At 45.4% G+C, this 14,582-nt stretch overlaps 1 protein-coding gene across 1 annotated transcript in view; it reads left to right on the top strand.

The window, feature by feature from the left end:
• The window catches only part of EFCAB8 (EF-hand calcium binding domain 8), a 44,183-nt gene extending 31,312 nt beyond the window's left edge, over positions 1 to 12,871 (top strand). The window contains 7 exon segments of the mRNA XM_064475985.1: positions 1,392 to 1,613; positions 2,186 to 2,323; positions 4,617 to 4,785; positions 9,499 to 9,631; positions 10,832 to 11,036; positions 11,122 to 11,220; positions 12,223 to 12,871. Of these exon segments, the coding sequence (XP_064332055.1) occupies positions 1,392 to 1,613; positions 2,186 to 2,323; positions 4,617 to 4,785; positions 9,499 to 9,631; positions 10,832 to 11,036; positions 11,122 to 11,220; positions 12,223 to 12,696 (1,440 nt within the window). The 3' untranslated portion in view covers positions 12,697 to 12,871.
• The last annotated feature ends 1,711 nt before the right edge of the window (positions 12,872 to 14,582 follow it).

The following is a 14,582-nucleotide window of genomic DNA, read 5'->3' as shown; positions in this document are numbered from 1 at the left end:
CCTTATCTGCATTCATGGTATCACACTGAGGTTTTAATTTTTTTCTTGCCATTTTTGTTATTTTCCTTTGCGACAACAGAGAAAGTCATTGTTTATCCCAGGATCACAGGAAAATTTATTATATTTTAGACATTTATAATTTTATATATTTTTAGTCAACTTTTTTTGTCCCGTCTAAGTAATTTTGTATATAGTGTGATGTATAAATCTAATTTTTCCCCTAAATTGGTAGCCAGTTCTTCCAACACCATTTATTGAATAGTTTATCTTTTCTCCACTGGCTTGAAATTCTATCATTATTATATATTGTGGTCTTCTATAGTCTATTTCTAGACCATTGTTCCATTGGCATATTTGTCTGTTCTTGCATGTATATTTCACAATTTTAAAAGAAATGATAAAAGTCCTTATGCAATTAGAAAAAAGCCAGAAGAAAATGCATTAAAATCTTAATGGTGGGTGTTAGAATCTGTGGGTGATTTTAATTTCTTTTCATCTGTCCACATTTTGTACAGCATGCAAAGTACACTTGTGTAAAGTGGGAAAATACTTCCCCTTTGTCTATGGTTTACAGACTTCTTGTCCTGGGCCAACAGGACACAGGCTGAGCATTTTGTTTTGGGTCTCTATGACAATAAGGATAATCAAGATTTTGTTGTTGTTGGCAACGTGTTTTGGGGACACATAAGCTACTACACTATGATTTTTGACTTAGCAGGAAGGGGGAAGCTTCCAGTTTCTCCTGCCAGGCCTGATTCCTCTCCCTCTGACTGTGTTCTCTCTGCCTCATGCGTGGTGGTTGCCAGGCAAGCAGCTTCCTTCTCACGCACCGTGGGGCCACAGGAGTGACGTGTGAGGTGACAGTGAGCAGAGGAGGGATTTAGCAAAGGGCAAGATCTAAACAAAACTGGAGGAAGAATTTGGTTAAAATGCCAACACCAGCTTCTTGGTGATTGGCTGGAAAATCTGGCATTTCACTGTAGGTATATATGAAGGGGAATGAATTCATTTTCCAAATCATTTTGAGTTGAGCACAAGTCTTAGAAAATCTTGTTTGAGCCTTTAAGACAAACCAAACTTGTATGTCTTCATTCAATAACCATGCCCTGATAAATTACTACATGTCAGACAGCATTGTGGTTGCTGAGGATAAGTAGTGAATAAAAAAAGACAAATCCCTGCCCTCAAGGAGCTCATGGTCCAGCCAAATGTTCCTGGTCACCAGCTAGGTAGGAAGGGTGGTAACCCATCACCATTCTCACTGGGTATCTAGGAAACTGGGGGACCAGGCAGGTGTGGTTTCTTCCCCGGGCCCCTCAGCACCGTGGGACAGTGGCCAGGGTAAGCCCTGGCTCCCAGCCCCACTGAGTGCGCTCACCTCTCTCACGCAGATAATCTTCTTGCAGACCAGACCTTGCCTGCCACACACGGCTGCCCTGCTGAGCAGCTGCATGGACGGCTACATCTACGCCTGGTCCATCCACGGCAGTGGAGGCCTGCTGGGGAAGTTCCCTGTGGACTTTGAAGAGAAAAGGGACGTGGTTGTGGGCGCCAAGGCCACTGATGAAAACGACTGGATTCTTGTCACAGGGGATTGTCAGGGACACATCAAGGTGAGGAGGAACTGGCGTCGAGATTGAGGGGCTGACAGCAGCCCAGCTCTGGCCACCTCTTTGCTATATGTGGCCCTCGCCTAGTCCCTATGCCCTCTGGGTGCTGGTTTCACTTGTAAAACAGTGGGCAGTAGGGTGGGTTGCCTTAGAAGTTCTCTCCTGCTCTCATGGGCCCAGTGAAATGAGTGAGGGCTTGGTCAGGAGCCCCCCTGCCCAGAAGCCTTCCCCAGTGGGTCCTGTGCTCCATCTTTCTCTTCCTACAACTCCCTCCGCTTCCCCCCCCCCCCCCGCCACACATCTAATCTGCGATCAGGAACTGATTTTGTGCTTTGTGATGACATGAGGCAAGATTGTCCTATCCTTGTCTCAGTCACACTCTCTGTGCAAGCTAGCTAAGGGCCTGGCCTAGAAGATCCCTTGGGCCCCTTTGGCCCTGAGTGTCTGGGTACTTAAGAGGGATGAGTAAGACCTATGCCCCTAAAGTGGAGAGAAATAGTCTGGGAGGGGCCCTCAGATTGAGCTGGTGTTGGGATCAGGAAGTGCTGGGCCACTAATCCACACTTTGTGCCTAGATCTGGGACATCAAGGATTACTGCACATTTTCCGACAAGCAAGCAGCCCATCCCAGTAGAACAAATGGGTTTCAGTTCTTAACTCCTAAACAGTTTCAGACCAGCCTCCCATACAACATTCCATTGGAGGAGAAGAAGGTAGGAAGATTATTGAAAGGTTGCTCAGAAAAGTGCCTTTGAGCCTCACAAACAAGCTAGACCATGGTTCCTTTACTGAGATTCTGAATCTTTCATGTGTCCTGTTCAAAGTTGTCTGGGTGAGGTGGAAATGTTTCTGTTAACCAGAAGTCACCATTAACCAGTAACACACAAGTATGCAGATACCAAATATACGCACATGCATACACATGTACACACACACACACTATCTAGGGGTTTTGATCTTTGTAATAAAGGCCCTAGAATCATTAATTCTTTTTAAAAATATTGAAAATATGTATGTATTTTCTTGAGTAGGTAACACATTTCCATAGCTCAAAAATCAGTTGATTTTTCTCCTGTGACTAATGAAGATGAGCACATATCTCTTCGTTAGTTGTCTGGAAAACGCAAATTGAAGCCACAATGTGATACCACTACACACCTAGCAGAATGAAATAAAAAAGACAGGCAATACCAAATGTTGGCAAGGATATAGATCAACTGGTGATGAAATGGTGTAAAATTGATGATGATGGTTGCAAACTCCGTGAATATACTAATACACCATTGGCGTGAGCACTTTAAATGGGTAAATTGTATGTGAATTGTATTTCAATAGAGCTGTGTTTAAAAGAAATAGAAACGATAGAGCAAATATTCTTTTTCACAGATCTTTGTAATTGTTTATGTAATTTATCCCAAGGAAGTAGTATTTAAAAGAACATAAACCGCTAAGGTCTTTAACGTGAACTGCCAAACCACATTCCAGAAAGTTTATACAGTTTTGCACTTTATTAGTCTGTTTTGCTTTAATCCTTGACAACATAAAGTTTTTATTATTAGCTTTATTTTTCTGAGCGAGCATCCCCTGGGTCTATCAGAGTGCCTTGTTAATAGTATCCATTCAATAAATAAATGTTTAAAGTGAAAAAAAAAACTTTGGGCCAATTTTTAGATATAGTTTCTTTTGATTTTAATCAAGATATCATTGCTTATTAGTGATGTTGACATCTTTCCTTATTTTATTGGCCATATATAATTTTGTGTTGCTTCTTCATGTCCTTTGCCCATTTTTCTATTGTGGTAACCATCTTTTATAAATGATGTATAATCATTTTAAAATATATTAAAAGATATTAACTCATTGCCTGTCATATATCTTATAAATATTTTCCCCAATTTGTCATTTGTCTTTTAATTTCACTCATGATGGTTTTTAAGTTACAGTATATTTTTATGACCAAGTCAATTTTTCCTCCCATTGTGATATTTCTCATTGCCTATCACTTTCTTATTCAGAAATAACTAGTCACTCATACTTTCTTTTAGATGTTTAGTGGTGTCATTAAAAAGAATTCTTCGACCTTTCTCGTGTTTATTCAGTTGTAAGATAATGATTTAAGTTTCACTACATGGTTTATCAGGAATTCCAACACTGTTGATTGAGTCCTGCTCTCTATTTACCATCAGTTTTCCTATCATTCTATCATCTAGCAGTGTTTTAAATATATATTTGTGTTGGTTCCTGAGCTATTGTCTTCCATTGTTCTGTTTAGTTGTTATTATTATTTATTTAATTTTATTTTTTATTGAAGTGTTGTTGATTTACAATGTTGGTTTCAGGTGTTCAGCAAAATGATTCAGTTATACATATGCATACACATATTTTTTTCAGATTCTTTTCCATTATAGCTTATTATCATGTCTATTATTGTGACTTAACATACTTGAATATGGTAAAATATGTCCCCCTTCATTAATCTTGTTTTATTTAAAAATGGTCTTGGGTATTTGCACTCATTTTCCAGTTAAGTAGAGTTTTATACTCTCATAGTGCTATGTGATATATTCCCCCTTACTCACCCTATTCTACTCCCGATGCCCAGCTGAGTAAAGAAGACACCCTGGGTTCTTGTCTACCCCGTTACTTTCTAGCTGTGTGGCTTTGGGCCAGTTACTAAACATCTCTGACTCTCACGTCTCTCTTCTGTGCGATGATGAGACTCGTATACATCCTATAAGGTTGTTATGAAGGTCATCTGTATACAGACAGCTGCTAAACAACATAGCAATATGCAGTGCTTTTTATGATTTTACCAAAGAGGCCAGTGAGGACCAGAGAAGTGCAGGGACTTACCTAAGGTCACCAGAAAGTTCTTGTGGAAACGTGTCTAGTACTTGAACCCTGGCCCATGTCCCAAGGTCCTTCCAGAGGGCCCTGTTGCCTCTGGATGCCCTCTGAGGGGCCTGTGTCTTAGTATAATGAATTTTCCTGTACTGTCCCCTGTAGGTTGTGGCTGGCCAGACAATTTCTCTGGTTCCGCCCAAGCTTCTGATTACCTGGAAGGGCCATTTGGAGAGTGTGGCAGACATCCTGTATGTGGACAGCTTCCAGCTGAGTATCAGTGCTGGCCAGGACCAGGACGTCAAGGCTTGGAAACTCTCTGGTGATGCCATTGGTATGGTCCTGCTGAAGCTCAGCTGTGCCCCATGGCCCTTCCTGGCCCTGTCCCTAATGGAACATAAGCTGGCACAAACTTTATATCCTGTGGGGTTGGGGGTATCAGGCCATAGCAGCTGCCTTTGGCCAAACATTATTACAAGATGTGAGTCTTTCCAGTTGTCCATTCAGTAGTCTGTCTGTTCATCCATCAGCTGTCCATCCACTCATTCACTCACCCACCCAACAATATTTGCCTTTGTATATCAAATCATATATCTGATAAGGTATATTCCGTTCTCTTTTTAAAAATAAACTTAATTGTTGTGTTATAACATACATAAAGAAAAGCACATAAACCAAAAGGGTTCAGCTTGGGGAATTTTCAGAAAGTAAACATATTACCGTGGAGCCACCATCATATCAAGAAACAGAACATTACCAGCACTCAGGGCTCCCCTCATCCCCCAACCTGACCATTTCTACCTCCTCCTCTCCAAAAGTAAGCACTGTTCTGATTTCTAAATCCAAAGATTAGGTTTGTCTGGCTTTGAACTTTGTATAGTGAAATCATGTGACAGTTTCTCCTCTGTGTCTGGATTCATGCTCTCAAACACCATTGTGTTTGTGCAGTTCAGCCATTTGTTGGCTGTTCATTCATCCTCATTGCTGCTAATATTATATTGTTGATACATCATTATTTATTTATCTGTGCTACTGTTGGTGGGCTTTGGGGCTATTTCAGGCTATTAAAAATAGCACTGCTATGAACATTCTTATACATATTTTTTTGGTGAACAAGTGTATGCATTTCTGTTGGGTATATATCTAAGAATGGAATTGCTGAACCCCAGTGTATGCACATTAAGTCTCAGCAGATACTGCTAAACAGTCTTTCAGAGTGGTTATCAACTTGCCCTTTTTCACCGCCAGTGTAGAACAACTCTTACTGTCCCGTAATTGTGTCAACACTTGGTATTGTCAGTGCTTTGAATTTTAGCGATTTTGATAGATACATAGTGACATTTCATTGTGGCTTTTAATTTGCATTTCCTGATGGATAAGTAGTGCAGTTGAGCATCTGTTTATGTATATATTATTGATCACTTGGCTGTATTTTTTTTTAAGTGCTTGTTCAGGTATTTTGCTCGTTTTTCTATCGAGATGTTTTGCTCTTTTGGATTTATAGGAGTTATTCATATTTTCTGGATATGAGTCCTTTGACAATTCTATGTTTTATAGCTGTCTCCTTCCACTTTGGTTTTTATTCTCAGGAATGTCTTTTGATGAACAGAAGTTCTTAATTTTAATGTTATCCATGTTATCAATCTCATCCTTTATGGTTTGTGCCTTTTATATCTTGCCCCTTCCCCCCACACTGGGTCAAATCTTTTTTTATTATGGTAAAAAACAAATTACATGAAATCTACTGATTCAATAATTCCAATTCTAGGCATACATCCGAAGGAAATGAAATCACTATTTCAAAGAGATACCTTCACCTCCATGTTCATTGCAACATTATTTATAAGATCCAAGACATGGAACTGAGCTAAGTGTACAACAATGGGTGAGTGGATAAAAAAAATGTGACATATATGTGATGTGTATAATATATATGTTATATGTAACATATATGATTTATATGTGTATATATACACATACACATAATGGAATATTATTCGGCCATAAAAAGAAGGAAATCTTGCCATTTGCAACAACAGGAAGGTATTATGCTAAGTGAAATAAGTCAGACAGAGAAATAAAAGTGTTACATGATCTCACTTATTTATGGAATCCAAAGGAACCAAACTCATCGAAACAGAGTAGATTGGTAGTTACCAAGGGCAAGACGTGGCATGGGGGAAGTGGATGAAGGTGGCCAAGGGGGCACAAACTTCCAGTCATAAGATGACTAAGTTCTGGGCATCTAATGTACACCATGCAGTTAAGAATACTATATATATATATATCATATACTTGACAGTTACTAAGGAATTACATCTTAAAGTCCCCCCCCCACACACAAAACACACAAAAAAGATACCTATGAGAGGTGATGGATGTGTTAACTAACCTTATTGTGGTAATCATTTTGCAGTATGTACATATATCCAATCATCATGTTGTACACCTTAAACCTAACACAATGTTATATGCAATTATATCTCAGTAGTGCTGGGGGAAGATCATGAAATGTACCCTCTAAACAGAATTGTAAGTGCACATGCAGTGTTGTTAACTATAATGTAATTTGTTGTACAGCAGCTCTCTAGAACCTAATCATCTTGCATAACTGAAACTCCACACACATTGGACAACTTCCCGTATTCCACTCCCCTCAGGACCTGGCACCTACCATTCTACTTTCTGCATCTATGAGAACATTATCTCTTCAATATTATTTTTGCCCATTCTGTCTCTCCTCTCACTGTGGGATTCCAATTACATGTATTTTTAGAGCATTTGGCTTTGTCCCATAAGTCTCTCATGCTCTATTCTGTTCTTTCCATTTTTTCTATCTCTGCCTTACAGTTTGGATCGTTTCACTGACCTGCCTTCCAGTTCATTAATCCTATCTTCTTCTGTATGCAGCCTGCTATTAAATCCATCCAATTGATTCTTAATTTCAGATATTGTATTTTGTAGTTCTAGAATACCCATTTGATTTTTTCCCTATAGATTTCAAGTCACTGTTGAAATTCTTCTTTTCCTCCATTTTGTTCATATTTTCCTCCATTTAACATTATTTATAATAGTTATTTAAAGTGTTATCTGAATTATCTGTGGTTCTCATTCTAATACCTATCTCTTCTTTTGATTATTGGTTATATTTTCCTATCTTTTCACATGTCACATATAGAAACACTCCCAATAAAACAAAACAAAAACCCAAACCAAACCAAACCAAACTAAACCAAACTTTTCGGAATTGTAAAGTCTGAGGTTGATGTGATTTTTCCTACTGTATACTTGCTCTTTCCTTTGTATTGGGCATCTCAACTCAAGGCAGTTAGGAAGTAAGCTGGTTGGGGCTGGACTACAGCTTTAAGAGACTCAGTTTACTTGTGTTCATTTGACTCAAGAGTGAAGTCTTTCATGTTTGTTGTCAGCTTCTTCCTTCAGTGGGATTCTGTCTCCCTATGATCTCACTCTGTCTTTCTAGCCCCCGGAACTTCAGCTCACACAGTGCTTAGCAAATGTCCTGGAGGGAAAAACAGCTATGCCTTTGGGACTCCCTCAGACTTAATCCATCATGCCAGCCAGATTGGCTGTCAGAAGCTCTCCTGGCTTCCATGCCTTCCTTGCTTACTTCTACTAAGCTGAGCCTGGTTCTCATTCAGCCTGTGCCCAGACTCAGAAAATGCCCCCAGAGAAGAAAGCAGCTTCCAATTTCAGTTCTTCTTGGAAGGACTCTTTCCTTTCTGCAATCTTAGTTAATCTAGTCTCCTCCTTTTTCAGCTTTCCAGTGATTTTTTAATACACCTTTTAAAGGTTACTTTCCATTTTTACAAAATATTGGCTACATTCCCCATGTTGTACAATACATCCTCGAGTCTACCTTACACCCAATATTTTGTACCTTCCACTCGCCTACCCCCCTATTGCCCCTCCCCTATGTCCCTACTGGGAACCACTAGTTTGTTCTCTGTATCTGTGAGTCTACTTCTTTGTTGTTATATTCACTAGTTTGTTGTATTTTTGATTCCACATATAAATAATATCACACAGTATTTGTCTTTACAAATAATGAATGATGCCTCCAAGTCCATCCATGTTGCCCCAAATGGCAAAATTTTGTTCTTTTTTATGGCTGAGTGGTATTCCATTGTGCATGTGGTACGTGTGTGTATACACACACATATACACACACACACATTGATGGACACTTAGGTTGCTTCCATTTCTTGGCATTTATAAATAATGCTCCTATTAACATTGGGGTGCATGTATCTTTTCAAATTAGTGTTTTTACTTTTTTCAGATTATACCCAGGAGTGGAATTGCTGGATCATGTGGTAGTTCTATTTTCAGATTTTTGAGACACCTCCATACTGTTTTCCATAGTGGCTGCACAATTTACATTCCTGCGAATAGTGTATAAGGGTTCCCTTTTCTGCACATCCTCACCAACATTTATCTGTGTTGTTTTTGATAGCCATTCTGACAGGTGTGAGGTGATAACTCATGGTTCTATAGTGATTTTTTAAAATGTGACTTTGTAACATTTATGTTTTGTTTTTCTTAATTAAAATGAATTCAGCAGAAGAATGGCCTACGACTCACTCTACCCTGTCCAAAGGACTCGTGCTTCTCTATTCTCACTATTTAATTTCTAGTCCAGCCCCATTCCTCCCCAAACTCACTTCTAACTCACATAGGGGATAGACACCTGATCATTTTGTGCTATTGCCATTTTATACATGAACAACTTAAAGCCCAAATGAGGACCATTCAGTCACTGCCATGGTACTCTTTCCATCTTAGCCTACATGTGGGGAAGGATGCTTTAGGCCTGAGCTCCAAGTATATCCTAGGGCCAGTGTCTGATTCCTGCAGGTATTTGCTGAGTAGCTAGCATAATGCCTGGAATGTGGTGGGCATAATAAAGTGTAGGCCAGGGGTTAGGGGTTGCTGGCTACTTCTTGCGAGTGGATGGTGAGGGGCAGAGGGTTCAGCGGCGGGGTGTTGGCCAGTCCTTGTTACTGAACTGGGTCTGGTTAAATCACAGGGACGTTTGGCCTGAGTGTTTGGAAAATGCTGCAGGATGCCCCGACAGTCAGTGATCAGGAACTGAAAAAAAGCTCAAAGGAGGAGGGTGACTTCATAGACACTACCCAAAAGGCCTTCCATCTAGATCTGCAGTGAGTTATCACAGCCCACTGGGCAACTCTGGCCTGAGGAGGGGGATGCTGGAAGCCTCCCCAGACCCCAGGCAGCCTCACTTGGATTGGGTAGTGCTGGGCATATTTGGGAAGAGCTCTCAGAAGGCCAAAGGCCTGTGGCCTGTAGGCAACTTGACTCTGCAGCCGTGGCCTAGGAGCTTGAGGCTCTGTTCTAGCCCAGATCAGCCGAAAGACTGAGCAGTACATGTCAGAAATATAAAAACCCAATTCCTTAGATGGGACCCTGCCCCAGAGTCAGGTTCAGATTTGCCAGGGCTGGCTTCCCTGCAGAGGCCACTTCCATGTGGCCAGAGGCCCCTGGCAGGAGAGTGCCCAGGGCTCTGGTCCTGAACGGACACTTGTGCTATTTCTCTGATTTGAGGGGGAGGCAGGTTGCTTGCTACTTGTTCTTTCCTCTGCAGGTTTCTCCTCTGTCCCTGCTCTACCCTTATTCCTGACCAAGTCTCGTATAAATTTGAGTCATTCAAAAAATATTTATTGAGGTCCTGCTGACCACTAGGCCCTGTGCTAGGTTGAGAGCCAAAACAACCCAGACGCAGGTCCTGCCTCAAAGAACTCGCAGTCCACTTGGGTAGACGAACATGCAAACCCATGGCTGCAGTTCTATGTGAAAAGTGATGAGACTGTTAAGAACAAGGATGGATTAGAGAACAATCACCTGATTGGTTGGACCAAGTAAGCAAGGCCTCATAGGAGAAGAGACTTTGGAGTTGGATTTTGACATGTAAGTAGGAGTTTGCCAGGCACTCACAGAGTCCTTGTGGCACCTATGTTCTTATCAAGGCATATGTTTTTACCTTGGAGGGGGGATATCAAACAAGACAGAGGCTGGGTTTCCCTGGGAGGGAGAGGGTGTTTAAGTATTCTACAAGGGGAGGTCCGGGAAAGGTCAGGATGGGGTGTCATGCCTCCATAGAAGAGGGCATAGGGTGGTGGGAAGGGTTGCAGGGCTTGTTGGGAGCCAGTGTAAGCAGAGGTTTGCTGGTGTTAATTGAACACTTGCTCAGTGATGGGCCCTGGGTTGTATGGCCTCAGGGGAGGGATGAGAGGGTTGGAAAGGATCAGGCCCAGAAGGGAGAAACCCTCCTGGCTTTCCTGGGAGGGCTGTCCGCCTTGTGGTGCCGAGGGCATCTTATGAAAGAAAGCCCCTCACATCAGGGAGAAGCAGGATCTTGCTGAGGCCCTGACGTACCAGTGACGGGAGCAGGTGGCCCTCATGGCTCTCCTGAATGGGAAGGCGGACACGGAGGCTGAAGCTTGGGCCAGACTGCGGAAGATAACCCTGATGTCCCCATGGGCTGGAGAGCGCTCCCCGGAAGACACTGAGAATAGCTGGCACAAGTGGGAGTCCAAGGGCAAGCAGGTGAGGCTAGGTCGGGGCGCAGGGAGGGTAGGGGCGCCCTCAACCCGCAGTCCTGAGCCTGTGCTCTTGCCTGGGACTCCTACAGGCGAGCAAAGTCATGGGAGCATCATACAAGCCCAGGGAGCGGTCACAGAGTCCCGGCCTCCTGTTCACCAACGTGCAGTACGGCTGGATGAAGCACCAGGTGAGGAGGGCATGGGGGAGACTAGCTCCCTGGGATGCTGGGGCTGGAGGCGGGGGATCCCATCTCCATTGGCGGCCACCCTTATACCCATATGGCCCTCCAGTGGGGTGAGGGGTGCATCCATCCATTCTAGGCCACAGACAGTTCTGGGATGAAGCTAATCTGGTTGGTTTGTCTGTCAAGGCCCTGGTTGAGGCCGTGGACACAGGTTTCATCCTTAAGGACAAACCTCCTTGGGTCTAAGGGAGGTGGTCCTCCGTGGACCCGGCACCTGTCCATCACCTTCAAAGCAGTTCCCAGAGTCTGATTGTTTCTTTGTTAGCGTGTTCACTGCTTGTGTCTCCATACTGCAGGCCACTCCTGAGCAGACACAGGGCTTTCTGGTGCCAGGCACACAGTCAGTAAGAGACAGAAGGAATGGAAAGGAGCCTTGTCCTTGGGGAGAGAAAGGAGCCAGGGGCTTTGGAAAGACCAGCTTTGGGTCCCATCCTGCCTCTTGCTTGGGTGGATCCCAGCCTCTCCTTCCTCACCTGCCTTAGGGGTGTTGGGGGATCTCCCTCGCTCTGTGGTGGGGACTCAGAATCAGTGAGATAACCTCTCTGTCCCAGGCTGGGGAGAGGTCAGTGCAGAGAAGGAACGCTTGGCATCCCTGCCCTTTCCTGGAGATGAGCCTCAAAGCACAGCGTGGTGAGTGCTAACAGGACAGGTGGGGGCACGCCTGGAGAGCTCTGTGCACTGAGCCCCACTCAGGGTCCAGCTTGAGGCTTCACTCTAAGATGAGGACAGTCCAGTGCTGACCTCACAGGACTGTTACCAGCACCAAGAGGAGGGCTGGCTGCTGGGCCTGGCAGACAGTGGGTTCAGCAGGGAGTGGTCATCAGTGATAGCCACAGTATTCTGGAGTTTTCTTCTTTCTCATGGGAGACCCCAGGGCCCAGCATCCCCGTGAGCCTACCCTTGGTCTGCATGCCTCTGCACGCTCCCCTGCTCTGTTCCCCACAGATCTCGCCTCAGATCTACCAGAGCCTGCACTTCAATGAACTGGTGCCCATCCAGCAGCCTGACTCCGTGATGCACAAGGTCGCAGACCAGCAGGGCCAGCTTGCCCTCCTGGCGACCCAGCGCATCCAGAAAGACCTGGATCCCGGCAGGGAGATGGTGCCCGACAGCGCGGCCAGCACCCCCACTGCCGTGGCCTCCTCTCCTGGCTCGCTCTCTCTGTCAGCCTCAGACTCCAGCTTCCTTGCCCACCTCCTGGCAGCTGCGGCCCCAGCCCCAGCACCCCCGCTCCTTGCTACAGCCCTTGTCAGGCCCCAGGCCCAGTCGGCCCCCGCAGTCCTATTGCACGTACCCTGGTACATCCTGCAGGGGTCGGCGGCCCCCGGGCCCGTCGCCTCTTCCCTCAATCTGCTCTCCAGGCCTCTGAAAGCCAGCATTTCATTCTCTGTGAAGAAGGACTCCCACATCAGGCTCTGAGGTGGCCCACTCTTCTCCCCAGGCCTCCAGCAGTGCCACCAGGCCCATGGGGTCCTGTCTGTCCCTGGGTTACCCTGCCAGGCCCAGAAGATACAGACCTTCCCCTGGCTATCCTCACACTGCCTGTCTGGTGAAGCTGACCCTCACCAGAATCCTAGAGAAGAAAATAAATGTTCTCAGATGTTGGCCTTGAGAGCAGGCTGTGTGTCCCTAGCCCCATCAGACACCAGGCTGTGTCTCTGAGATGGGGTCACGTTTTCCTGGCAAGACCCTGGGCAGATGCAAGGAGGAGAGCCCCTTCCCCAGGACACCTGGTGCAGCTGTCACAGGGCCAGGCCGAAGCCCGGGGCCGGGCCTTCACAGGCCCTGTGGTGATGTGGTGGGTGGGTCGTGCCGCTGGGGTGAGCTGTTTGGTTCTGAAACTTGGTTCAGCTTCCTGGCAGGAGTGAGGTCAGCAGCCATCTGGAGCGCGTAGTGGCTGTTTGTCTCCTGCCCCTGCTGGGTGTCTGTCCTCCTTCCCTGTCAGACACTCCTCCGTGGGGAATCTGTGTTTCCAGACTGTTCTTGAGCAAGAGAGGATGGGAAGTGTGTTGGGCAGCCCCCAGCCTGGCTCTGCCATTGTCTGGCTTGGGAGTGCCTTGTTATCTCTGGGTTCATTGTCCCCCACTGGCCTGGAGGCACTTGTCCAGACCTCTGCTGGGCCACCAGCCCTCTCAGCAGCTCCACACCCTGTTCTGGGGCATGTGGGGGCTCAGGACACATGACCTGCAGCCTGTGGAGAGCCAGAGCAGCCCCTGCTGTGCGCCACGCTGCCCGGGGGGTGGGGGTGGGGAGGGGTGCCTGGGGTGTCCTGGACCAGAGGGTGCAGACACTGATGGCCAGGAGCAGGCCGTGGGGGGCCTCTGAAGTGTGCGGGAGAGGAGCTCTGGGCTGTTTTCCCTTCAAAACCTTTTTTTTTTCTTTTTACTTTAAGAGCTTTTAAATACTATCAAATTTCCTCAATTCTCAGACATAATTCAAAAATTGTACTAAAAAGCAATTTTAAAAGGTTTCAGAAATTGGGATGTATCTCACAATTGATGAGCCCATACAGTATATTATGTTGATACTGTATCTTGGAATAGAAGCAAGGCAGTGAAACCAATCCTGCTGGGGAGGGAGCGCCCCCTGGTGGACAGAGATCCTGTCACAGCCCAGCCTCCTTCAGAGATGCAAGAGAGCAGATTCCTTTCCTGGAGAGGAGTTGGGCTTGTGGAGGAGATTGAAGGTGAGTGGGGAACGTCTAGTACTTCTTTTTCGAGCCTGTTTGGGGTGGGACAGGGGGATGACACAATCTTCCAATTTGTCGGATATTTTACACACATTTTTCTCACAGAGTTTCTATGAGGTAGGTCATCTATCCCCATTTTACAGATGGAGAAAACTGAGGCTCAAAAAGAATGATGACTTGCCTGGAGTCCCCCAGCCAGGAAATGTCAGAGCTAGGATTCCAACCAGGGACGTCAGGTGTTTCTGCCTCTTCCTGGCTGAGATACTCAGGATTTGGGGGTGCTGCATTTGAACATTGGAGACAGAAAAGTTGTGGGAAGATTCCTTGTGACAGGAAACCCCCACCTCCTGTAACAGGCAAGGTCAAAGGCCAGGGAAAGGGGAGTGTCCCGTTGCCCCACAATGCCGTCCAAGCTGTTCAGTGTGCGGGGAGAACTTGAGCAAGCCACTCACTTCTTCTGAAAGAGCTACCGCCCCCCTGAGCCCTGGGCCGGGGCGCATGCCTTGCACTGATGGGGCGTGTGTGGAGGGTTGAGGGGAGGTCTTGCAGATGGAGATGCCATCCTGAGTTTTTCCACTTTGCAGAGAGGGCAGCAAGGCTCTGATTTCCAAGGTCT

The sequence above is a fragment of the Camelus dromedarius genome, chromosome 18, assembly GCF_036321535.1.
Source record: "Camelus dromedarius isolate mCamDro1 chromosome 18, mCamDro1.pat, whole genome shotgun sequence".
NCBI lineage: Eukaryota > Metazoa > Chordata > Mammalia > Artiodactyla > Camelidae > Camelus > Camelus dromedarius.
Note: the sequence above shows the minus strand (reverse complement) of the source record. Positions and strands in the feature narration are given on the sequence as shown.